Raw genomic sequence first — 26,749 nt, 5'->3', positions numbered from 1 at the left:
GTGTCTCCTGGTGGTCAGTGCACGTCATAGCAACTGGTCGATTTGCATATTAGCCTTTTATTATATAGGACTATAGGCCCGGTGCACAAAAATTTGTGCACTCGGGGGAGAGAGGGGGGTACCTCAGCCCAGCCTGTGCCCTCTCGCAGTCTGGGACCCCTCGGGAGATAATGACCTGCTGGCTTAGGCCTGCTCCCGGGTGGCAGAGGGCAGGCCCAATCCCTAGGTGCAGCCCCTGGTTGGGCTCAGAGCAGGGCCGATTGGGGAGTTGGGGCGCCGCCCCCTGTCATGCACAGAGCAGGGCGGATTGGGAGGTTGCGATGCCACCCTCAGTCACGCTCAGGGTAGGGCCGATGGGGAGGTTGGGGCACTGCCCCGTCACACTCAAGGCAGGGTCGATGGGGAGGTTGTGCCGCCACCCTCTGTCACGCACAGAGCAGGGCCAATCAGGGGGTTGGGGCGCTGCACCCTGTCACGTACAGAGCAGGGCCGATCAGGGGGTTGGGGAGCTCCCCCCTGTCACACACAGAGCAGGGCCCATCAGGGGGTTGAGGAGCTCCGCCCTGTCACAGAGTAGGGCCAATAGGGGAGTTGGCGCACCGCCCCCTGTCACACACAGAGCAGGGCGGATCAGGGGGTTGGGGCGCCGCCACTGTCACACTCAGGGCAGGGCCGATGGGGAGGTTATGGCTCTACCCCGTCACACACAGAGCAGGGCCCGTGGGGTGGGGAGGTTGGGGCGCCGCACCCTGTCACACACAGAGCTGCAGGGTGATCAGGGGGTTGGGGAGCTCCCCCCTATCAGGCACAGAGCAGGGCCGATCAGGGGGTTGGGGCGCCTTCCCCTATCACGAACAGAGCAGGGCCGATAGGGAGGTTGTGGCCCCGCCCTCTGTCACACACACAGCCACAGGGCGATCAGGGGGTTTGGGCGCTGCCCCCTTTCACGCTGATCCCGGTGCCGGGAGGCCTCTCAGCTCCGCTGATCCCGGTGCTGGGAGGCATATTACCTTTTACTATATAGAATAGAGGCCTGATGCATGGTGGGGGCCAGCTGGTTTGCCCTGACGGGTGTCCTGGATCAGGGTGGGGGTCCCCACTGGGGTGCCTGGCCATCCTGGATGAGGGGATGATGGCTGTTTGCAGCTGGTCACACACCCTTCAGGGTGGGGGTCCCCACTGGGGTGCCTGGCCAATCTGGGTGAGGGGCTGAGGGCTGTTTTCAGTCTGGCGGGTGACTGAAGCTCCCAACCGCTCCTTTTTTTCTTTTTCTTTTTTTTTATTCTGGGCCAGCTTTAGCTCTGAGGCTTGGCTCCAGCTCTGAGGTCTCAGCTGCTGAAAACAGGTATCTGGTTTGTTTTGGTTCTATAATCGAAACTCTGTATCAACTCCAGCTCTGAGATCCCAGCTCTCTGAAAGCTGGTTTCTGGGGTTTTGTTTAGCCGCTATATTTGTTACACTGTTTTTTAAACTGCAAGCTCAGAGGCCGGCATGGCAGGCGGTGACGTTGCAGTCCTCCGTCACTGAAGCAAGCAAGCCTCATGTTCAGTTTAAGCTGCCTGGCTGCCGGCCGCCATCTTGGCTGGCAATTAATTTGCATATCGCCCTGATTAGCCAATGGGAAGGGTAGCGGTCGTATGCCAATTACCATGTTTCTCTTTTATTAGGATGATTTAAAAAAAAATTGTGGAAAGCACAAAGCCAAAATCATTAAAAGTAGACTGAATATGTAACTCAGAGTAAGCCACATTATCTTTTGGTAATTTATGTACTCCTCTAGGAACGCAGCCTGTGAAAGAGATATTTAGTGTAACTACCAAAGGGTGAAATATAGATTTAGAGGGCAGGCTGGATATCTAAAGCAGTGCTTACCAAACTTTAATGTATATACGAATCACCTGGATTGCTTACAGATTCCAATTTAGCAAGCTTGGGCTCGGGCCTGAAATGCTGCAGTGCTGACAAGCTCTTAGGTTGTGTTGTACTGAGGTCCACAAACCACACTTTGAGTAACAAAGCCCTAATACACAGTTTCTCAATCTGGCTTAATTAAATGAAATCGTCCAGGATACCAGTTAAACATAGATTTCAAGCTTCACTTCATACCTACTTACTGAATCAGATCTCCAGGCTAGGGACATGGAAATCCCAATTTTTACCAGTTACCCAGGTGAGTCTAAGTTACTCTTAAGTTCATAGTTAGCCTTAGCCAGTGGTCGGCAAACTGCGGGTCGCGAGCCACATGCAAATCTTTGGCTCCTTGAGTGTGGCTCTTCCTAAGCCTTAGGAGCACCCTAATTAAGTTAATGACAATGTATCTACCTATATAGTTTAAGTTTAAAAAATTTGGCTCTCAAAAGAAATTTCAATCATTGTACTGTTGATATTTGGCTCTGTTGACTAATGAGTTTGCCGACCCCTGTGCTGGTTTGACTCAGTGGATAGAGTGTTGGAGTAAAGGGTCTTGGGTTTGATTCTGGTCAGGGGCATGTACCTCAGTTGCAGGCTGCTCCCCAGCCTGGGCCCTCTTTAGGGAGTGTGCAGGAGGCAACCGATTGATGTGTTTCTCTCACATCGATATTTCTCTCTGTCTTTCCCTCTCTCTTCCACTCTCTCTAAAAATCAATGGAAAAATATCCTCAGGTGAGGATTAAAAAAAAACATAAACAAGGTCATGGTTATCAGAAATATGAGAGCATTTGACTTGCACAGATTAGTAGGAAATATACAATATATATGGCCCAAGTTGACTAAAAACTGGGAAAGGTTCATATAGATTTGATCAAGTTTAATGTAACTTCCCTAGTTCCCTTCCAGTTTTGTCCCCACTGTTACATGCTAGCTCCTGTTTCATTAAAAATCCAACCAATGGGAAAGATGCTGATCCTAATCACCTCTCAGACATTCTGATTTTCCTAAAGGACAAATGTGATACAATTTATGGAATAAAAAGAAGAGGCACTCTCTAAGAAAGTACTGTATTTATTGTGTTTGTTTAATGGCAAATAATTTGATTCTAATTTTGTTTTATTTTAAAAACCAGTTAGTGTAATTCAGGGGTCCTCAAACTACGTCCCTCGGGCCACATGCAAATACAAATATTGTATTTGTTCCCGTTTTGTTTTTTTACTTCAAAATAAGGTATGTGCAGTGTGCATAGGAATTTGTTCATAATTTTTTTTAAACTGTAGTCCGGCCCTCCAATGGTCTGAGGGACAGTGAATTGGCTCCCTGTTTAAAAAGTTTGAGGACCCCTGGTGTAATTGAATATATCAGGAAAGTTTTAAACTACTTAAGATGGTAGTCAGTGATATTAGTGACTCAAGAATTCTTGTGCTAAAAAGTATATTGTATTGTTACTTAGATTCTTCTCTTTGGTCTTAATACTGATTTCATTATATCTCGTATCTCTTGATTTGATTGCTTAGGTGGAGAAATATGCTAAAGTGGAAAAGTCTATCAAATCTGATGACTCACAACCAACAGTCTGGCCAGCCCATGTAAGTAACCATTATAGTCTTCATTTCTAATGTTCCTAATCTGGGATCTGAATTTTTTAAACAAAGTGTGGCTTCCAGTTTAAAAGGTAATTTTAATTTTAATGCATAACTGCATTTTTACTTTTGCTTTGGTTGCATATTGATGGTTCTGATTTGTTTTGCTTCAAATTAGTAAGTAGTAAGTTATTTTAAGTATGTTTCCTAAGGAAGTATTCTATGTAAGTTTCCCTATTTGTAATAATAACGGGAGAAATGGGCATAATTTATTAAATAAAGTAAATGTGGAAGTGAAATGTCTTCCTATTGCCAAATCTGTTAGTATGTCATTTATGTCTGATTTTTGTTAATTCTGATTGTGTCTACTAGAGGTGTTTGTCTGGAGTCTAGGAAAGAACGGTTTAAAGAGTTTATCTGAGCCAAAGCTAAAGGCCAGATCCAGAAGCAAAATCTCAAAAGATTGAGAGAATACCCTAAAGAATAAGTTTTATAGCTTACTTTATATGTTTTAATCAAAGGGAAAGACAAGAAGGAAGGTTACATGAAAGTCATTGGTGGTAAATTAAGGAAGCAGGAGATGGTAAAGCAGGGAAATCTCTTGAATTGGATAAAAAGTAAAAGAGTGGTAATTTTTTTTTTTTCCACTGGTGGCTGCAGGATAGTTAACATCGAATATAACATGGTTTACAGAGGTATGCAGGTGAAAGATAGGAATGATGGGGTTGTTTTACCCCAGGCCTTGGGTGTTTATCTCTGGAGGTTTGGGGAAGAGATCATTCTGACATTTTAAGTATGTTATCTTAGACGTGCAAAAACAATGGATAAGGTAAAAGACTAATTTATCATAAATAGGTGCTAGGACCTGACTTTCATTATAACATAATCAGTTAGGAGTTTTTATGATCAGAACATTCCATGTGGTTACCTTCACTTATTGAGTTTGTCAGGTCTGCCAGATAGTCCCCCCCTTTTTAAAAACTTTTATTTATTGATTTGTTGTTGTTTTCAGTGAGAGAGGAAGGGGTGGGGAGAGAGAGAGAGAAACATTGATTTGTTGTTCCACTTAATTTTTGCACTCATTGGTTGATTCTCACATGTGCCCTGACCTGGGATCCAACTCACAACCTTAGTGTATCAGGAAGATGCTCTAACCAACTGAGATACCTGGCCAGGGCCAGTCTTTAACCATTAAGTATGTTAGCCATAGATTTCTTTATTTTATACTTTTGTAGATGCTCTTTCTTGAGAAAGTTTCCTTCTATTTCTATTTTCCCAGTGGTTTTTAGAAATCATGAACAGATGTTGAATTTTCTTGTGCGCTTTTCCTGATATCAGCTGATATCTTGAGATTTTTCTTTAAAAAACCCAAAAATCTTTATTTTTGAGAGTATTATAGATGTCTTCCTTTTTATCTCCCCATTGCCCCCCTCTACCCAGTTTCCATCTAACCCCAAGCCTTCATCACCTTATTGTGTGTCCATAGGTAAAGCGTATATGCATATAAATTCTTTAGTCAGTCTCTTCCTGGCTCTACTACCCACTTCCCTCTGAGATTCCTCAGTCCGTTCCATGTTTCCATGCATCTGGTTCTATTTTCATTAGATTCCTTGTTCATTTATTTTGATTTTTAGATTCAACTGTTGATAGATATGCATTTATTGCGATTTTACTGATCATATTTTCTCCTCCTCCTCCTCCTTCTTCTCCTTCTTCTTCCTTCTTCTCTCTCCTTCCCTCCTTCCTTCCTTCCCTTCTTCTTCTCCTTCTCCTTCTCTTTCTTTCTTTCTTTCTTTCTTTCTTTCTTTCTTTCTTTCTTTCTTTCTTTCTTTCTTTCTTCCTTCCTTCCTTCCTTCCTTCCTTCCTTCCTTCCTTCCTTCCTTCCTTCTTTCCTTCCTTCCTTCCTTCCTTCCTCACTCCTCCTCCTCCTCCTCCTCCTCCTCCTCTTCTCCTCCTTCTTCTTCCTTCCTTCTTCCTCCTCTTCCTCCTCCTCTTCTTTCTCTTCCTTTTCTTCACCTTCTTCTTTTTTCTTCTTTCTTCTTCTTCTTCCTTCTTCCTTCTTTTCCTTTCTTTTTTCTTTCCTCCTCCTCCTCCTCCTTTCTTTCTTCTTCCTTCTTTCTTCTTCTTCTTCTTCTTCTTCTTCTTCTTCTTCTTCTTCTTCTTCTTCTTCTTCCTCTCCTCTTCCTCTTCTTCCTCCTCCTCTTCCTCCTCTTCTTCTTCATTTCATATGATACTGATTTGATGGTGATGAACTTCTTTAGCTTTTCCTTATCTGGGAAGCTCTTTATCTGACTTTTAATTCTAAATGATAGCTTTGCTGGGTGGAGTAATATTGGTCCTTTCTTTTCATCATTTTGAATATTTCTTGTCACTCCCTTCTGGCCTGAAAAGTTTCTGTTGAGAAACCAGCTGACAGTCTTACAGGTGCTCCCTTGGTAGGTAACTAACTGCTTTTCTCTTGCTGCTTTTAAGAATCTCTCTTTGTCTTTCATGTTTTGCATTTTAATTGTGATGTGCCTTGATGTAGGCTTCTTTGGTTCATCTGTTTGGGACTCTCTGTGCTTCCTGGACTTATATGTCTATTTCTATCACCAGATAGGGGAATTTTCTGTCATTATTTTTTCAAATAGGTTATCTTGATCCCTCTCTTCTCCTTCTGGTGCCCCCATGATGTGAATGTTGGTACCCTTGAAGTTGTCCCAGAGGCTCCTTACACTATGTTCATATTTTTGGATTTTTCATTTTGCTGTTCTAATTGGGTGTTTTTTTGCTTCCTTATATTCCAAATTATTGATTTGACTCAGCATCCTCTCCTCTACTGTTGAAGGCCTGTAAATTATTCTTTATTTCAGTTAGTGTATGCTGCATTTCTCTCTGGTCCTTTTTTATGTTGTTGATCTCATTAAGTTTCTTAAAGTTCTCATTAAGTTCCTTGAGTATCATTATAACCATTGTTTTGAACTCTGTATCTATTAGTTTTTTGCTTCCATTTCCTTTAGTTCTTTTTCTGGAGATTTCTTTCATTTGTGACATATTTGTCTCTGCATTTTGGCTGCTTCCCTGTGTTTGTTTCTATGTATTAGGTAGATCTGCTATGTCTCCTAGACTTGGTAAGTATCTTCTAGGGCCCAGTGGCTCAGCCTCACCAGTTTCCTGAGCTGGGCACCCCAGCAGCACCCCTGTATGAACTATGTGCACTGTCATAAGATAGGTGAGCCTTGATTTGTATTGGTATCGTTGGGAGGGATTGACCTCCATGCCAATTGGTTGTGGTAATCAGCTGGGACTATAGTTGAAGGGATGCTGTGCAGGAGCCAACCCTATGGAACTGGACTTGGTTCAGTGGGGCTTTGGTGTTCACTGTGTCCACCCTTTCAGTGTCACTTATGAAAGTGGTAGGTTTGTAATCTCGTGTAGTCGAAGTTGATCACCAGTTGCACTGCCTCTGGGCCCTTCCAGGAGGTGCAAAGTCAGCCTCTGCCTGTGCCCTACCTGGGGCTACCCAGTATGAGCTACAAAGCAGTCTGTAGATGGCTGCTATTTATGTTGAGTTTGGAGGTGCCCAGGAGAGGCCAAGCTGTGAACCAAGGCGGGCTGTGGCGAATGCAGGGCCTGGGACCCCTTACTGAGAAGTACCTGGAACGCTGATGTCAGCTGCTACTTGTTTGAGAGATTTTAGGAAAATCCAAAGAAGAGGCAGGAGAGGCCAGTTATATGGAAAAGCCACTGGAAATGGCTTGGATGAATCTGCAAGTAGGGAGGGTGTCTCGGGGATCACCAGGGTGGGTGAGAAGTGTAAGCCATGTTGAAGGAGATTCAGATATGGCCCAGCCTGTCAGCTCTATGATAGGGGGAGCTCAGCACAGAAACACTGGCCTCTGGCAGCACTTCTGTCTGGGAGAAAGCTACCCCTCCAGCTCTTGCCTTGATTCCAGACAAGTTAGTTCCTCCCCAATTGTCCCAGGTTCCTTTCAAACTGCAGCTCCAGCACTGGAGCTCAGAGGGAGTGAGACCAAGTAAGTCTGTGCGTGGGCCCTATAAGAGGAACTGCCTGGGACTCCCGCCGCCTTCATGTCACTCAACCACACTCCCTGCTCGTTTTTACAGCAAGAAGTTATGGGGACTTCTTTTCCCAGCTCTGGAACCCTAGGCTGGGGGGCCTGATGTGGTCCAGCGACCCTGTATTCCTCAGGGAAACCTCCATGGCTAACATATCCCTCCTAATTTTAAACTGCCACACATGGGTGTGGGACCAGCAGGTCCACAATTCCGCCCCTCCTACCAGACTTGATGTGCTTCTTCTTTAATTCCCTAGCTGTAGGACTTTCATTCAGCTAGATTTCAGGTGGTTCTGAATGATGGTTGTTGTGTGTGTTAGTTGTAAATTTCAATGTGGTTGTAGGAGGCGGGGAGTACCACGTTTGCCTGTGCCACCATCTTTACTGGATGTCTCCATAGCCCCCTTTTGTTCATAATGGGATGCTCTATCTTTTTTCAGGATGTCAAAGATGATTATGTATTTGAATGTGAAGCTGGTAATCAGAAAACAAAGCTGACCATTTTGCAGTCACTTGGTGATCCACTTTACTATGGTAAAATTCAGCCATGTAAAGATGAAGAGATTGACAGCCAGATTTCTCCATCCCAGTGAGTTCTGTTAAATACATGTAATTAACAAAAACAATCATCAGAATTCATTTAGCAACTACTGATAAACCATTAATGAATAAAACTCCCTTGGGGATTCATTTGTTACTTAAATACATTAATTAGATTTGGCTGCCTAAATTTATGAACTACATATATTTAGTATAAGGTACCAGTATTTAGTTTTGTTTTTATTAGTTTTCTGTTTTAATCAAGTTGATAATGTTTTGAAAATAAGAAATAACAAAAAGGAGAAAAAAGCAGGGACCAGATCTGTGTTGAATTGTTTATAAAGTCTTTATGTACACAAAATACTAATTGAAACTACAGCAGAAAGATGGATTTTAAAGAATAACCTCACAAATATTTAACTCAGCAGTTTTCAACCTGTGGGTCGCGACCCCTTTGGGGGTCGAATGACCCTTTCACAGGGATTGCCTAAGACCATCGGAAAACACATATATAATTACATATTGTTTTTGTGATTAATCACTATGCTTTAATTATGTTCAATTTGTAACAATTGAAAATACATCCTGCATATCAGATATTTACATTACGATTCATAACAGTAGCAAAATTACAGTTATGAAGTAGCAACAAAAATAATTTTATGGTTGGGGTTCACCATAACATGAGGAACTGTATTAAAGGGTCACGGCATTAGGAAGGTTGAGAACCACTGCTCTAAGTAAAAGTCGATGGGAGGAAACAGTAGCGGTCAGGAGTTCTCTGCTAATTTTTTTTACATTAGCAGTTTCTATTGTATACTAATTTAGAAGGATCCGATATTTTTATTACCTTTATTTGTATAAATCTTCCCCTTAAAGATATATATTGGTCATTTTAAATCAATTCATAAACTTTTTTTTTTTTTTTGATTTTTTACAGAGAGGAAGGGAGAGGGATAGAGCGCTAGAAACATCAATGAGAGAGAAACATCTATCAGCCGCCTCCTGCACGCTCCCCACCGGGGACGTGCCCACAACCAAGGCACATGCCCTTGACCCGAATCGAACCCGGGAACCCTCAGTCCGAAGGCCGACGCTCTATCCACTTAGCCAAACCGGTCAGGGCAATTTATGAACTTTTTTTAAACACAAGGGAATAACATACATTCTTATTTTTAAAAATTAGTTAAGAAAGCTACCCAATTAGATTTGGCAAGAAGAAAATAAAATTTTTTTGCCTTTATATTAGGAAGTTGCTGCAAAAATGCTGTATGGTTTATTATCTTTCAGCCATTCTCCATATTCATAAATTATTTGATTTAATAACTATGAAGTTAAAGTTTGAGCTGCATTAACCAGGTTTTTTTGTTTGTTTGTTTGTTTTTTTTTTTACATTTTGTATTTCAGCTCCTCCACAGAAGATCATTCAAATTGGTAATTAAAAAAAATAAACTCACTATTAAAATCTGTTAAGAAAACACATAAATGTCAAACTCTTTAAAGACGTAGCAAAGACATTTTTTTCTGAGTTGCCAGTAAACTATCTTCCTTGTCTAAAATATATTGTGTTCCTGCTATGTAGACTGATGACTTCTAAAACCATTGGTTGCAATAATCAGCTGGGACTATAGCTGAAGAGCTGCTATAGGTTAAAGTGAAAAGAAGGCCTTGCACACAGTTCAGTGAATTTTGTTGTAGAACAGACACTTGTAGGGTTGTATAGCACTTGGTAACTTTCAGCCCAGATTATATTTTGATACTTAAGTTTTGTGGCAAAATAAATCCTCCTTAAATTAAACCAGCCAAATTATTCACAATATTATTTATTTTGCAATGCCAAATTTTGCTATATATTTATTTTAAATTTGTTTCATATCTTGGTGGATTTTAATTTATTAAGTTACTGTCAGTAAAATATGGAAGCCTTCAAAAGTAATCGCAGTGCTTCCTAAGAGAACTCTTATCTAATACTTTTCTTTCTTTAAATATTTTAGGTTCATTATAGGATCCAAGACTGATGCTGAACGGTAAAAATACTAGCTTCTTTATTTTTGATCTAGATAGATATGAAAATCTTCCCTCTTAGAGGATAAAGAGTACTTCATTAGGAATCAGAAGTTTGATTTTAGTTATGCCATAGGTTTTAGTAGCATTTAAAAAAATAGAATTAGGGAAGTAACAACTAAAAGAATAATGTTTAAAATAGAGCTTTAGTTTAAATAAAAAAATGTAGACATATCTATTGTAGGTAAGGAAGATGCTTTCTATGTAGCACTTTAATCAGAATGTTAAGTGAAGGGGGTAATTTTTTGACTGCTTATTGATAAAAAATAACCCATGCAATTTCTGTATTTGAAATAAGATACTGAAAATATATTTTAAGATTGCTAATTTAAGTGCAAAAGATTTTGAGCATTAGCTTGTAATTGAAAAGATTAAAAGAGTACTTTTAACAAAAAGGTAAACTGTCAAATTTTAATTTTTGTGTTAACTTGATGCAACTTTTTAATTAACACTTCTTATTTTCTACATAATAAATTTATGTTTAAAAGAGTTAAGTAATTCTTACGTGTTGTTTTTTTCTTTTTCTAATATTTTAGGGTAGTTAATCAGTACCAGGAATTGGTCCAGAATGAAGCCAAGTGTCCAGTCAAGATGTTGCACAGCTCCAGTGGCTCAGCCAGCATGAGTCAGCTTTCTCCAGGGAAAGAAACAGAAGTGTGTGTTTGTTTTCTTTTTTTGTTTGTTTATTTTTTTTTTAATTTTTTTATTTTATTTTTTTTTTATTGCTTAAAGTATTAAAAAGGGTATTACATATGTGTCCATTTTACCCCCCCGCCCTAGACAGTCCTCTAGCCTCCCCTATCCCCCAGTGTCTTAGGTCCATTGGTTATGCTTATATGCATGCATACAAGTCTTTTAGTTGATTACTTTTTTTATTAATTAAATCTTTATTATTGTTCAGATTATTACATTTGTTCTTCTTTTTTCACCCCATAACACCCTTCCACCCAGTTCCCACCCCACCCTCCTCCCTCACTCTCCACCCACTGTCCTCATCCATAGGTGCACGATTTTTGTCCAGTCTCTTCCCGCATCCCCCTCACCCCTTTCCCCCCACGAGAATAGTCAGTCCACTCCCTTTCTATGCCCCTGATTCTATTATAATCACCAGTTCATTCTGCTCATCAGATTATTCACTTGATTTTCAGATTCACTTGTTGATAGATGTGTATTTGTTGTTCATAATTTGTATCTTTACCTTTTTCTTCCTCTTCCTCTTCTTAAAGGATAACTTTCAGCATTTCATCTAATACTGGTTTGGTGGTGATGAACTCCTTTAGCTTTTTCTTATCTGTGAAGCTCTTTATCTGACCATCAATTCTGAATGATAGCTTTGCTGGGTAAAGTAATCTTGCTTGTAGATTCTTGGTATTCATCACTTTGAATATTTCTTGCCACTCCCTTCTGGCCTGCAAAGTTTCTGTTGAGAAGTCAGCTGACAGTCGTATGGGTACTCCCTTGTAGGTAACTGACTTTCTTTCTCTTGCTGCTTTTAAGATTCTCTCTTTGTCTTTTGCTCTTGGCGTTTTAATTATGATGTGTCTTGGTGTGGTCCTCTTTGGGTTCCTTTTGTTTGGGGTTCTCTGCACTTCCTGGACTTGTAAGTCTATTTCTTTCACCAGGTAGGGGAAGTTTTCTGTCATTATTTCTTCAAATAGGTTTTCAATATCTTGCTCTCTCTCTTCTTCTGGCACCCCTATAATTCGGATGTTGGTACACTGGAAGCTGTCCCAGAGGCTCCTTACACTATCTTCGTATTTTTGGATTCTTTTTTCATTTTGCTTTTCTGGTTGTGTGTTTTTTGCTTCTTTGTATTTCAAATCATTGACTTGATTCTTGCCATCCTCTAGTCTGCTGTTGGGAGTCTGTATAATATTCTTTCAGTCAGTGCATGCTTAATTTCTAGTTGGTCCTTTATCACAACCTCGAGGGTCTCATTAGATTTCTTGTAGATCTCATTAAGTTTATCGGCAGTTTCTAGAAAATTCTTGATAAACCATATAACCGTGGTTTTGAACTCTATATCCAGCAGTTTGCTTTCCTCCATTTCTGTCATTTGTGTCCTTTTTCTTTGTCTCCACATTTTTTCATGCTTCCCTGTGTTGATAAAGTGGTTTTCTGTGCTAAGTGTCCTCTAGGGCCCAGTGGTTCAGCCTCCCCAGTGACCTGAGGAGGACACTCTTGCTGCACCCCCTTGTGGTCTTTGTGCACAGTCTTGTTGTAGTTAAGCCTTAGTTGTAGGTATCACTGGGAGGAATTGACCTCTAGGCCAATTGGCTGTGAGAATCAGCTGTGTCTGCAGTGGGAGAACTTTTGTGCTGGAGACACCCCTCCGGGGCAAGGCTTGCTTCAATGGGGCTTTGGTGCTCACTGAGTCACCCCCTGAATGTGTCCTTTATGGTTCCATGGACCTGCAAACTGGATGGTCCCACTCTGACCTCTGGGTACACTGGCTCCTGGATCTCTAGGGAGGTGCTAATCTAGCTTCTGCCTGAGGCTATCCAGCAAAAGCCTCCCTGCAGGGCTTGGGCGGGGCAGGTCCCACGGGATCAACAGGACAGGGCTAGCAGTTATGGTTGCTCTCAGAGGCCCAGCTTCTCAGTGTCTCGGCAGTCGCTGCAAGCCCCTCCGAGAGAAAGCTGCCCTCGAGTTCCGACCGATGCCAGACAGTCCCGCTTCTCCCGTATGAGTCTGGGTCCCCAGAGACTCGCCCAGAACTGGAGCTCGGAGCCTGAGACTCCCTCCCGATTGAAAACGACAACCGTGCCCTCAGCCGCCAGCTCGCTCCGTGTGCGCCTCTGTACCTTAGTATTTTACTTCCGCACTGCGCCTCCTCTGAGTCTTGGTATGCTTTTCTCTTTCCTTCTGGTTGTAGAATTTCCACTCAGCCAGCCTTCCTGTGGTTCTGGATGATGCGCGTTCCATCTTTTAGTTGTATTTTTGAAGTGGCTGTGCGAGGCAGCAAAGTCCGGAGTTTACCTATGCCGCCATCTTGGTTTTTCCTGTTTTCTTTTTTATGCAAAATATTTTTTGTGTTTTTTCTTATTTGTGCCTAATTATTTCTCAGGTAATCTGTGATATGTTTTTTTTTTTTTCTTAAATCTTTATTGTTCAGATTATTACATTTGTTCCTCTTTCCCACCCCCCATAACTCCCCTCCTCCCAGTTCCCGCCCCACCCTCCGCCCTCATTCCCCACCCACTGTCCTCATCCATAAGTGCACGATTTTTGTCCAGTCTCTTCCCACATCTCCCAGACCCCGTTCCCCCCCAAGAATAGTCAGTCCATTCCCTTTCTATGTCCCTGATTCTATTATGATCACCAGATTATTTATTCACTTGATTCTTAGATTCACTTGTTGATAGATGCATATTTGTTGTTCATAATTTGTATCTTTACCTTTTTCTTCCTCTTCCTCTTCTTAAAGGATACCTTTCAGCATTTCATATAATCCTGGTTTGGTGGTGATGAACTCCTTTAGCTTTTCCTTATCTGTGAAGCACTTTATCTGACCTTCAATTCTGAATGATAGCTTTTCTGGATAAAGTAATCTTGGTTGTAGGTTCTTGGTATTCATCACTTTGAATATTTCTTGCCACTCCCTTCTGGCCTGCAAAGTTACTGTTGAGAAATCAGCTGACAGTCGTATGGGTATTCCCTTGTAGGTAACTGAGTTTCTTTCTCTTGCTGTTTTTAAGATTCTCTCTTTGTCTTTTGCTCTTGGCATTTTAATTATGATGTGTCTTGGTGTGGTCCTCTTTGGATTCCTTTTGTTTGGGGTTCTCCGCACTTCTTGGACCTGTAAGTCCATTTCTTTCACCAGGTGGGTGAAGTTTTCTGTCATTATTTCTTCAAATAGGTTTTCAATATCTTGCTCTCTCTCATCTTCTGGCACCCCTATAATTCTGATGTTGGTACGCTTGAAGCTGTCCCAGAGGCTCCTTACACTATCCTCGCATTTTTGGATTCTTTTTTCATTTTGCTTTTCCGGTTGGGTGTTTTTTGCTTCTTTGTATTTCAAATCATTGACTTGATTCTTGCGCTCCTCTGGTCTGCTGTCGGGAGTCTGTATAATATTCGTTATTTCAGTCCGTGTATGCTTAATTTCTAGGTGGTTCCCCAATATACGATCGAGGGTCTCATTAGTTTTCTTGTAGATCTCATTAAGTTTATCGGCGGCTTCTAAACAGTTCTTGAGAGACCTTAAAAGTGTGGTTCTGAACTCTATATCTTCCATTGACAATTTTGTCCTGTTTCTTTGTCTCCGCATTTTGTTATGCTTCCTTGGTGCACCCCCTAGTGGTCTTTGTGCGCAGTCTTATAGTTAAGCGATTGTTGTAGCTAATACCAGGGAGGGTTTGACCTCCAGGCCAAGTGGCTGTGAGAATCAGCTGTGTCTGCAGTGAGAGAACTTCTGTCCTCTAGGGAGGTGCTAATCTAGCCTTTGCCTGAGGCTATCTGGTAAATGCCTCTGTGCAGGGCTTGGGCGGGGCGGGTCGCACAGGATCAATAGGGTGGGCTGGAGAGAGCAGTTATGGCGGCTCTCAGTCCTGTCCCCAGGAGCTCTGCCTCTCTGAGTCCCAGCACCCGCTGCAAACCTCGGAGAGAAAGCTGCACTCGCTCTGACCGAAGCCAGACAGTCCCGCTTCTCCCGTTTGAGTCTGGGTCCCTAAAGACTCGCCCGTATCTGGAGCTCCGAGTCTGCGACTCCCTCCCAATTGAAAACGCCAACCGCGCCCTCCGCCGCCAGCCCGCTCCGCGCACTCCGCACCTCAGAATTTGACTTCAGCACTGCGCCTCCTCTGAGTGTCCGTATGCGTTTCTCTTTCCTCCTAGTTGTAGGACTTCCACTCAGCCAGCGTTCCTGTGGTTCTGGGTGATGTCCCTTCCATTTTTTGGTTTCACTTTTGAAGTAGTTGTTCAAAGCAGCAAACTCCGGTGTTAACCTATGCCGCCATCTTGGTTCTCCCCCCCAGATTCTTTTTTCATTTTGCTTTTCCGGTTGGGTGTTTTTAGCTTCTTCGCATTTCAAATCTTTGCCTTGATTCTTGCGGTCCTCTGGTCTGCTGTTGGGAGTCTGTATAATATTCATTATTTCAGTCCGTGTATGTTTAATTTCTAGTTGGTCCTTTATCATAACATCGAGGGTCTCATTAGATTTGTTGAGGATCTCATTAAGTTTATCAGCGGCTTCTTGACAGTTCTTGAGAGACCTTAAAAGTGTGGTTCTGAACTGAATATCCTCCATTGACAGTTTTGTCCTGTTTCTTTGTCTCCGCATTTTTTATGCTTTCTTGGTGCACCCCCTAGTGGTCTTTGTGTGCAGTCTTGTTGTAGCTAAGTCTTGATTGTTGTAGTTAATACTAGGGGGATTTGACCTCCAGGCCAGCTGGCTGTCTGATATGTTATTTTTTGAGGGATGTAGCAATTGTTTTGTTTTTACTTTTAACTTTATATTTAACTTTTTATAATGGAAATTTTCAAATATACACGAAGGTAGAGCAAAAGGTGTAATGAATCACCTGGCTTCAATAGTTACTACTTTTCTGGAAAAGATTTAAGGATTAAGCTTTGTTTCCATCTTACTCCTCTGCCCCTTTCTCACAAACTCTTTCTCCCTATTCTCTTACTCGGAAATTTTTCCTTCGTTGTTTCTGTTTAAGATGTCCTCATTTGAAATTTATTCTTTTGTAACATCTATAATATTCAATCTCTATAACCACTGAAAGTACTTTGCAGTTTTAAAATGTTTTTTTTCTGCCCAGCTCAATGGATAGAGCATCAGCCTGCAGACTGAACGATCCTTGGTTCTATTCCAGTCAAGCGCACATGCCTGGGTTGCGGGCTCTATCCCCAGAAGGGGGCGTGCAGGGGGCAGCCAATCAATGATTCTTTCTCATCATTGATGTTTCTATCTCTCTCTTCCTCTTCCTTCCTCTCTGAAATAAAAATATTTTTAAAAAATAAAATGTTTTTTCTTCTGGGAATTATAGTGGTATTAATTTATGAGATACTGATTTGACCTTAATTGTAACAAGTATACTTAATGTCATTGTTTTTTACAGCCTGAGACCGTTTCAGTTCAGTCTTCAATACTAGGGAAAGGAATAAAACATCGACCTCCACCCATTAAACTTCCCTCAAGCTCAGGAAATAGTTCCACAGGTATTACATTCCTTACTTTTCTGTAATCTAGTGTAAGAAATAGCATATGGTCATAACTTGTTTTTAAAATTTTACTCATATTTTGATTTTCATAAAATTTTGAATTATAAGAAACAATTTTATATTCTAGGTAACTATTTTACGCCACAACAGGCCAGCAGCTTTCTTAAATCTCCAACTCCTCCTCCAGCTTCTAAGCCTCCAAGTCTTTCTCGAAAGTCATCTGTGGATCTCAGTCAAGTTAGCATGCTTTCTCCAGCTGCCCTGTCACCTGCCAGTTCATCACAAAGTGAGTCCTGATTTAAATTCTCACATTAACTCTTCATAAGCTTTAGCATTAGTGTTTCTTAGATAGCTTTTTTGACCAGTGAAATAGTGAAATCTGGATGAACTGTGTACCCAAAATGTATAAGTTTTGATAATCTTGAGGCAAATCTCTTGTTGATTGTATGTATTATGTGTTTAATATAATTCTATTTGTTTTTCTATATTTATGTATGCACCTTGTGTAAACCTTTCTTATAGACTTACAGCCTATACATCTCCTTTTAAAAAATCTGGTAGTTAGATATGGCAATAAGATTCCAAAATATTTTTTATTTCATTTTATTCTAGGGTCACTTTACATTTTATGTAAACTGTGGGGCTAATATGAAAAAAATGTCGTAAGAGTTCTTGTTGCAGTCCTGTCTTTGTATATGTAAGAAACCAACTATTTCCAAGGTGGTGATACAATAAACTGAAAGCCAATTTTTCTGAAACACTCTACACTCTTATAAATTGTCAGCTAGTAAAACGTGATGATTATAAAGCATTATTCTGAAGATAACTAAAATGTAATTTTTAGTACTGAATACTTTTTTTTATCATTAAGAAGAGTTTTATAAGAATTCTTTTGGGAGAATTTCTTCAAATTAATAAATATCTGAGGTATTTCAATCCCAATTTGCAAGAAAGCATTCCAGTTTTTAAAATTTTTTTTTATAGGTAACTAAAGTGTGCTGAAAGTTTTAGTACACTGCACAGTGATAGGGTGGTCTTCTCATTAGATATAAACATCTTCATCTTGATAGCTCAAAAGGTGTAATTTTTCTGCCTTCTTGTTTTGCACAAAGAAAAATATATCAATTTCCTGAAAGTCTTATTCACACTTCTTATGTTGTGGGTATGAATTATGCTAATCTGCACACAGTTGTTACTTTAAGTAAGGGTTGAGTGACAGCTTCTGGACATTCACATTTCTTTCCTTTCTTTCTGCAGGACATGAAAGCTAAAAAAGAAAACACCTCAAGAGCTTTTGGTTTTACTTTTTTGGTTTTTGGTTTTTGTTTTTTCTTAAAAAGTTGATAAACTGTGCATACTTCATTCACAACAGATTTTCTATACATTCTACAATTAAATAGAGTACACAGTTACTGTTAAAGATGCAGTATTATCTATCAAATATTTGCTTTATTGCTGTGTTTTGTAATTTGCTTGTCAGGATAAACTTGATGTGTTAGGACCTAAACATGTATATTTAGGTGCCAAATATGACTGTTAACCATATGTAATTTATTAAATATGTTCAGTGTTTATCTCAGACTGTTACAGAAAATAAGCAATATTTTTAAATGAAGTCCTAAATTAGTGAAATTGTGAATAACAAAAAATTAATTTGAATTCCTTTTAAACTTTTTAGACCAGAGGTAGCATATAGGAAAATAACTTAAATGGGTAATGTGGTAGAATACAAATGTATATTTTTACTATTACTATAATAACATCTGATGGGAGTTTTAGGTGATATACTGCATCCTTAATTGTAATTGAGTGTAGCAACACTCATGTATCATGTGTAGAAATTAACACTTGCAGTTAACTGCTTTAAAAAAAAAACTGAAACAAATTGTCAGTGCTAAGTAAAATTCCATTAACCTTATTTTTAAAAAGACTGGCCATTTATAACAACCTAGCAATTTTTATTTTTCTCAATGAGCAGGATCTGGAACTCCTAAGCCATCTACTCCTACACCAACCCTTTCATCGACCCCATACCCTCCTGATGCTCAGAGCTCAACTCCTATTACCCCTTCAACTACCCCTACTCCCCAAGATTCAGGCTTCACCCCTCAGCCCACTTTGTTAACTCAGTTTGCTCAGCAGCAAAGGTCTCTGAGCCAGGCAATGCCTGTAACGACCATTCCTCTTTCCACCATGGTAACATCTATAACCCCAGGAACCACAGCCACCCAGGTCATGGCAAACTCTGCTGGACTTAACTTCATCAATGTAGTGGGCTCTGTTTGGTAAGTCTTCATTGATGCCCTGATTTTTTCAAAAGATATTCTCACAAATCTGAATGAATTCTCATTGTGAAATTAAGAATAAAATCATGTTACTGAAACTGAAAGAAAATACTTTAAATATGGATAGAAGCTATCTCAACCAAGTATGTTTTAATTTTAGGTAATACATCTGTTTATATGCACTGATACAATACTATTACATATTGACAGTAGCTTAGATTTTTCTGTTCGTCTTCTGTTACTATCTTTTAATGCTTTACTCTTTGAAATTATATTATAACCTTGATTAATATGCAGTATGTGTACTTAATTTTAGCTAACCTTGCTGTAACTTTCTAGCATAAAAAGGAAACAGCCTTGAAATTAATATTTAGGATAGAATTATCTAATTGGTTTAATAGTGGTGTTGTTTTTTCTTTTTTTAATGTAAGGAATTAAGTCTGATTTTTTTTTATATATATTGTAAGTTTAATGCTTTGTCTATTCTCCTGTAGTGGAGCTCAGGCTTTGATGAATGGTTCAAATTCTATGCTGGGCTGTAACACTGGTGCCATAACTCCTGCAGGAATAAGCCTGAGTGGCCTTCTCCCCTCAGGAGGTCTGCTACCAAATGCATTACCTGGCACAATGCAGGCAGCTTCTCAAGCAGGTCAGAATATTGAATATAATAATCTCTTTAAAAAATTAAAATACATGCTGATGTAAAAATGTCATTTTAATGCTGTTGTTAAAAATATTTAACATAGTATCATGTCAAAAAGGCTCTTTTTAAAGGAAAGGCTAATGTTGAAAGCCTTTAAAGTTCTGATATTTAAATTAAAAATCATCTAGCAATCAACTTCTGGAAAGAAACTTGATAAGCCTATAAATCTTTGCAGATTATATCTTTGCCTTCTACACATTATAATAAAGTTAACATTGATAGTCTTATTATTATCAGTGTAGTCTTATTCCAGGTAAAAGGAATGTATCTTGAAAACATACATTGTGCAAAAAAGGTGACATAGCGTGGCAATTAAAAGCCCAGGTTCTGGAGGCAGACTGCCTGAGTTTGAATCCCAGTTGTGTAACTTAACTTTTTGTGTAATCATGGGAAAGTTACCTTTGTGCTTCACTTTTCTCATAAATAAAATAGGGATAATAATAATACCTTATTGCCTCTTAATTATGAGCATTAAATGAGTATATACAGATGAAGTGCTTAAATTATACCTTAGACCTAAGCATTAAAAAATATTCGCTACCATCAATAGTAGTTTTATTGTAGTAGTAACTGTTAATTCATATACTGGAAAACAGCTATAACAGCTTGTGCTATTTTTTAATGCTCCTTAAGAGAATGTAATGTAATATCTTGGCACAATCCAGTTTTCTGCTAAGAAAAAATTTAATAGGAAAAACAAACTTGACATAGTAAGAAAATTAATCAAAAACTTTATATGATTTAAGATAATAATTTTCAACCTTTTTCACCTCATGGCACACATAAACTAATTACTAAAATTCTGTGGCAGGCACACCAAAAAATATATTTTTGCCGATCTGACAAAAAATAGGTATAATTTTGATTGATTTACAAAAAGAAATAATGATAGTAATTACCTACCCTTTTTGCTACAAAGTATCTAGCCCTGGCTGGGTTGCTCAGTTGCGTCACCCCATACATCAAAAAGTTGGGAGCTTATGGGGGGAAAAAAAAGGAGAAATATGTACTACTATTTGTAATAATTTAAACAATAAAATAAAATTAAAAAAAAAAAGTTGGGGGTTTGATTCCTGGTCAGGGCACACACAATCCCCAGTTGGGGAGCATATAGGAGTTAACCAATTGATGTTTTGCGCTCTCTCTAAAAAATAAAAACATATTCTTGGGTGAGGATTAAAAAAAAAATCAGGTGCCTATACTTGTATATAAGGATTTCTGGTACCAAGAATTGACCAATCAGATGCAACCTTATGATACAACTCTATAATATGACATATATTTATGGTTCAAGACAGAGCATTCACACCAGATGGCTATTGTTGTGTAGGCTGTTGTCATTTGTTTTATTTAACAATCTAGCGAAAAGAGGTCCGTACCCCTTGCATGTCTTAAATATTCTTGCAGCATATCAATTGAAAATCACTGACTTAAGAGAGCCCGAAGAATATCATACAAGCATGTTAACATATTTCTGTAATTTCCTAATTTTGGCTGATGTTATTTTAATGTGCTATAGTGGTGGAAGCACTGGAAATGGAATCAGATATTGAATTTAGAATGTTCATGTTTACATGGCTTCAGATGCTAAAACTGTGGGTCCTGAAAGAAGTCAGTATTTCTTCCTTAGATTCCATTTCATTTGATGTAAAGTATGGGTAAATTTCTCTAACTACAATAGGTATTTCAGATTAATAAATGAAGTGCCTTTGATAAGCAATAAGCATTATATAGTTGTTATTTACCCTTAAAGGGAGTTTTGTCAATTCTTTTCATGAGAATTCCCAAAAGGAAAATCAATAGTGTCATATTTTCATCTGATTATGCTTTTTTTAAGTTTCTTATACAAAAATTTCCTGCCTCTTACCTTTTTATTATTTACTTATTTATCTGTTTATTTATTTACTTATTTAATCTGAGACTGTTTTTTATTGATTTTTAGAGAGAGAGAGGAATGGAAAGAGAAACATCTGTGTGAGAGAGAAACATTGATCAGTTGCCTCCCTTATGTGCCCAGACCAGGAATCAAACCTGCAATGCTCCAACCAACTGAGCTACCTTGCCAGGGCCTGCCTCTTACCTTTTAAAATAAAATTTGCTTAGCAGACTAGATACATTTTTCATTAGTGTTCAAATTGGTATATATCGTTTGTGAGAAAAATATACATGTACTTTGAGACCAGGGTCAGCAAATAAAAAATCTTACAGTCTAAAGTAGATTTTACATTTTTAAGGATGTGTTTAAAATGTAAAGAAAAATGAAGAGGAAGAATATCCAACAAAACTTAGTCAGTTGGCCTACTGAAAAAGTTTGCCAACCCCGATTTATGATGTGCTCTATGTTGTCACAAAATCAACAGTATTATTTCCTATTAGTTTGATCCTACAAACAAAAATCATTGTACTTTAGTATTATTCATATTAGCATTTGTACTTTAAAATAATTGCATGGAGCACACTGGTTCTCAGAGATATGGTTGTTAAGATTATTGTGTACTATATAGTGTATAGCACTTAGGAATGTCAATAGAAGCCAACACCTGAAATGTGTTTGCCATAACTGTGCTAGTTTAATTATATTTATGGCTTCTGCCTATGTCTAGATAACTTTTTCCAGCTAATAGTCAAAATAGTGATAAAGAAGTCTCAGTTTCTCAAATATAGAATAAAATGTACATGTATTGCTCACATCTTTGATCTCAGTATTGATGGGTATTGTTTTTAAGATCATTTTAAAAGTATAGAAAATAAAGCAAATCTATGCAGAAAGTACTTAAAATGCTATATTAGTATAAAGTGTTTTCATGTTTAATAGTTTTAATTCCCTGTTATAACCAGGAATTGTATTTAATAGGTGTTCCATTTGGTTTAAAAACTACTTCAAGTCTCAGGCCCTTGAATCTACTTCAGGTAAACCTGAAACACTGCTCTTGATTAAAGTTTTCATACTTTGATTTTTTTGTAACAGTGCATACCTATATATGTCAGCATTTGAAATTTTGAGATGGTTCAGAATCTTCTGAGGATATGATTATAATTGCTACTTTTGTATGGTTGAGAGGGTAGGAAGAAAGAATGGGTGTCCTACATATTACACTTTCATTGACCTCTGTCAAATCAAGAACTCAATGTTTTGATGCAGAGAATTGACAACTACAAAGTGAACAGTTGCCTACAATAGCAGTAGTACCTATACTTAAAAAATAATTCCTCTCTCAATAAATATTTTGTGTCTACGTATATGTAGTACTTTTTGCTTACAAAAGATTTTGTACTTGAATAGAGGATTTAAAAATAGCTTTGTTCTTTTCCTGAGGAGAATGATTTCTTAACACAGTGCCAGGCACCTAAGAATCATTTGGTAAATATTCGTTAGAGTACAATTTGTGTCTAATGATGAGGCTTTTCTTATAAATGATATCAATGCCAACATAGCATATAAAGAGAGATCAAAAGTGGAGATTTCATACATGTTGAGTGTGAACTTAAAATATTTAGGGTATTAGGCTCTAGGTCCTTTGTAAGGTTTGGACTCCATTATTATCCCAGGTTGGAAATTTATAGGATTATCTACAGAGAATTTAGAAAAGGTAGACAAGAATATAAAGATTTAGAGTCACAAAATTGGGAAATAACAATAAAAGACAAATCAACTCAATCTGGTATCCTATATAATAAAAGTGTAATATGCAAATTGAACAGCAAAATGCTTGGTCGATATGACACCCGGTTGCTATGACGCGTACTGACCACCAGGGAGCAGACTCTCAATGCAGGAGCTGCCCCCAGCCCACAGGCCCCAATGCGGCCAAGGCGGGTGCCAGTGGGGGGCCCTCAATCACCCCACCGGTCGCCCCACAAATCAGCTCTGAACGCCAGCCAGGCCTAGGGACCCTACCTGTGCACGAATTTTGTGCACCAGGCCTCTAGTTCAGAAATAAATCAGGAAATGTGTTTAGATCCAAAACTTAAAACTTCTTGTCCAAGATTCAAACACAGTGTTACTATATACAGACTATAATAACAATAATTTACTTGCAATATGGACAAATCACAAATCACATTGGTTTATTCAACTTTCCTACATATTGCTGTTGGAATTTCTGTCAGGGATTAGTCTTAGTGAAAAGAGGAATGGAATTCCTTAATAGAACTGATAATAAAGAATAATGACAAAGCCACCATAAAAATTAATTTTGCTACATTTATTATCTAACTGATTGAGGAAGGAACATCTGACCTGTGCTGTGCCCAAATTTACTTAACAATAAGCTGTGCTGGGTGTAGAGATTTTGACCCAAGGACACCATTTTTATTTTTTTACTTTTTAACTCTACAGATCTCAGAATTCTGTATTTGGTATTTATTTGGACTGTTCTTAAGGACTTCAAAGTGCTTATAATTTAAACCCCTATAGAATAAAAAAGAAAAACCATTTGTTTCCTGATTCATTTGAGATTTCTAGTTTTAATTTTTAACATAAATTTTTCTGAATACTTCTTTTTAAAACCTTTTCTTAATTTAACTTAATTTAGATTCTGAATGACAAAGCTGGTAATGTCTCCAAACTAAATATGGACATCTAATGCACTTTCTTTTCAGCTTTGGAATTTCTCACTATATTATATAAGCATCCATGAAGTCCTGGGATTTGGCAAAGCTAGAACAAATTTTGAGAGATGAGTTTTCATAAGTATGTCTCTGATTTTCACTGGCTTCTTGTTTACTTTCTAATGTACTTAATGCTGTTTTGTATTGAGGTATAAAAAAGTTAAAAGCCATGTGCATATTTGTATATGTCACTAAATTGAAGCAGAATGATTTGACAGTGTTAACATATTTGAGAGCCCTTAGTAATAACACTTAAAAATTGTTTTCAAACCTTTCTTTTAAAGGGCAGAGATGTTTACTTTTATTTTTGTTTACCTCTGTTTCCTCAATATCTAGAAGAGTACTTGACACATAGTGAATGTTCCAAAAATACTTGCGGAAGAAAGAAATTTAAACAGTGTGAAATTGATTAATTCATGTTTAAATTCTTAATAGCTTCCAGGTGGTTCACTAATTTTCAACACTCTGCAGCAGCAGCAGCAGCAGCTCTCTCAATTTACACCCCAACAACCTCAGCAACCCACAACTTCCAGTCCTCAACAGCCAGTGGAGCAGGTATGTGCTTTACTAGCTTTCCATGTTTTGTATTATGGAATTGTAACTTTATTTTGTACTACAGGCCTGGTGCACAAATTTGTGCACAGGTGGGGTCCCTTGGCCTGGCCTGCGATTGGGCTGATGGTGGGGGCTGGCTGGCCCAGAGGGAGGGACCGCGGGAGGTTGGCTGGCAATGGGAGGTTAGCTGTGGGAGTGCACTGACCACCAGGGGGCAGCTCCTCCATTGACCGTCTGCCCCCTGGTGGTCAGTGCACATCATAGTGAGTGGTTATATTATGCTTTGATTGGTTGAACCGACGACTGGATGACCGGACACTTAGCATATTAGGCTTTTATTATATAGGATTTGTTCTTGCTAATTCTTCTGAAGTCTTTTCCTTATGTTACTGTTTTTATGAGTCTAAAACTGATATTTTTTTTGTCCTGTAAGGAAAATATTAATTTCTTCTTTCCAACACAAATGATTTTTCTTTTTATACAACTCATGTATGATTTTTATTTAGGGTTCTGAACAAGGCTCAACCAGTCAAGAAAAGGTCTTATCTGCTCAGCATGCTGCTGTTATTAATCTTGCTGGAGTAGGAAGTTTTATGCAGTCACAGGCAGCTGGTTGGTATCTTCATGACTTCATATGTTGAGTTTACTATTTAATCTAGTTGGGATCTCACCTTTTAAAATTATTTTCCTTCTCTTGCAAGCATTAAGTAGGAAAAAGTATAGGTATATTTACTTGCGAACTATTAAATCAATTTATTGATAGCCCTCAGTTTTTTCCCACTGACAGTTGATTAATTTAAAGTGATTCTACACTACATATATTAACAGTTGTGTTTTCCTTGTGTTAGTTTGTTGGCAAAATTTTATACAATTATCCAACTTACTAAGAAGCTACCAAAGTTGTTAACTCCTTAGTTTTTTATGGGCATTTATATATTGCATAATATTTTTTTCTCATTCTGGTATCTTGTACTTGCATGAATTAAGATATAATGTCAGTAAATGTAACTTCTATAAGCCACTTTTTGTCATTTGTAAGAAAGTGAGATTATACTAAATGACTGCTTACCACTTCCAACAGTAAAATGGTGAACCAGTTATAGTGAACCATAGTCTTTAGTGAAGATTATCTTGTCAATTGAAAATAGTAATTACAGAGTTTGAGGATTAAATGAGTGAGATCATGTCAACATTTTGAATTATCATTGGTGCCTTTATAATCATATACAGGTAACTCCCAGTGTCTGAATTTAGAATAAGCAAGGTCTTACATGTAGAGATTTAGAGCTAGAGAATTTTTGAAAGTTATTTTTATAATCCTTTACCCCCCCCCCCCACAAGATATATATTTTCTAAAGTTCTTATATAATTTAGTGGAAAGAACTCTAGACTGAAAAATCATAAAAATGCTCCATGCTCCAGACCTGCCACTAATTGCCTGAGTCATTCAAATCATCTACACCTGAAATTTCTTCCTTTTTACAATGAGAAGGTTGAACTAATTATTGTGGTCGCACTCAGCTCAAAAAGTAATAATGCACAGGCTCAGTTCTCCATCTCTGTTGCTACTAATTTAGGCTGATACTCATTGCAGTATCTTTTAATAGCACTTGTTTACCAGTTATGTCATTATGGTAGCTTGGATTTCTCCCCCCTTTCCTACTTTATTAATTATATTTTAAAATAAGTCATGTATTTTACATTCTACAAGAAAGCCTTCTAAACAAAAAGCACCATTACCAAATTTCAGTGAGATGCATGAAGGGATACAGTGCTTAGCACATTTGCACTTCCTTCCCCTTGTATGTCCAGGAAGTGCCCTCAACTAACAGGAGACTAAATGTATTCTGAAATGTCTGTGATTTGATACTTAATATTAATCATGCTGATGACTCTTCTATTTCATTTTCTGTGTTGTCCTTTTCTAATCCTGGTAGCCTTCAAACTTTTGACTGGCCTGCTTTCCCCTTCTCCTCTCTGTAGTGTTGTCTCAGCTTGGCTCTGCCGAGAACAGACCTGAGCAATGCCTTCCTCAGCAGAGATTCCAGCTCTCCTCTGCCTTTCAACAGCAGCAGCAACAGATACAAGTAATCCAGCAACTTCACTCTGATTACATTTTAAAGATACTCTGCTCCAAAAGTACCTCAAAAAACCTTAGTTTTATTTTATTGTCTTTTAAGACTATATAGTAATAGATAGTTTAGCAAATTTTATTTAAGTGTGACATTTTAGCCAGTCAGATTGGAGCACTGAATATATTTTGTACATTTA

At 38.5% G+C, this 26,749-nt stretch overlaps 1 protein-coding gene across 1 annotated transcript in view; it reads left to right on the top strand.

Moving 5' to 3' along the window:
• Nucleotides 1–26,749, top strand: part of SUPT20H (SPT20 homolog, SAGA complex component) — a 50,595-nt gene that overhangs the window by 22,811 nt on the left and 1,035 nt on the right. Inside the window, exons 13-25 of the mRNA XM_081083479.1 lie at nucleotides 3,429–3,500; nucleotides 7,993–8,141; nucleotides 9,500–9,526; nucleotides 10,087–10,119; nucleotides 10,693–10,810; nucleotides 16,222–16,321; nucleotides 16,452–16,610; nucleotides 18,303–18,609; nucleotides 19,104–19,258; nucleotides 22,167–22,222; nucleotides 24,359–24,478; nucleotides 24,985–25,090; nucleotides 26,462–26,565. Coding sequence (XP_080939605.1) covers nucleotides 3,429–3,500; nucleotides 7,993–8,141; nucleotides 9,500–9,526; nucleotides 10,087–10,119; nucleotides 10,693–10,810; nucleotides 16,222–16,321; nucleotides 16,452–16,610; nucleotides 18,303–18,609; nucleotides 19,104–19,258; nucleotides 22,167–22,222; nucleotides 24,359–24,478; nucleotides 24,985–25,090; nucleotides 26,462–26,565 — 1,506 coding nt within the window. The remainder of the gene's footprint in view (nucleotides 1–3,428; nucleotides 3,501–7,992; nucleotides 8,142–9,499; nucleotides 9,527–10,086; nucleotides 10,120–10,692; nucleotides 10,811–16,221; nucleotides 16,322–16,451; nucleotides 16,611–18,302; nucleotides 18,610–19,103; nucleotides 19,259–22,166; nucleotides 22,223–24,358; nucleotides 24,479–24,984; nucleotides 25,091–26,461; nucleotides 26,566–26,749) is intronic.

This window comes from Myotis nattereri (genome assembly GCF_964212035.1).
Source record: "Myotis nattereri genome assembly, chromosome: 2".
NCBI classification, from domain to species: Eukaryota; Metazoa; Chordata; class Mammalia; order Chiroptera; family Vespertilionidae; genus Myotis; species Myotis nattereri.
Note: the sequence above shows the minus strand (reverse complement) of the source record. Positions and strands in the feature narration are given on the sequence as shown.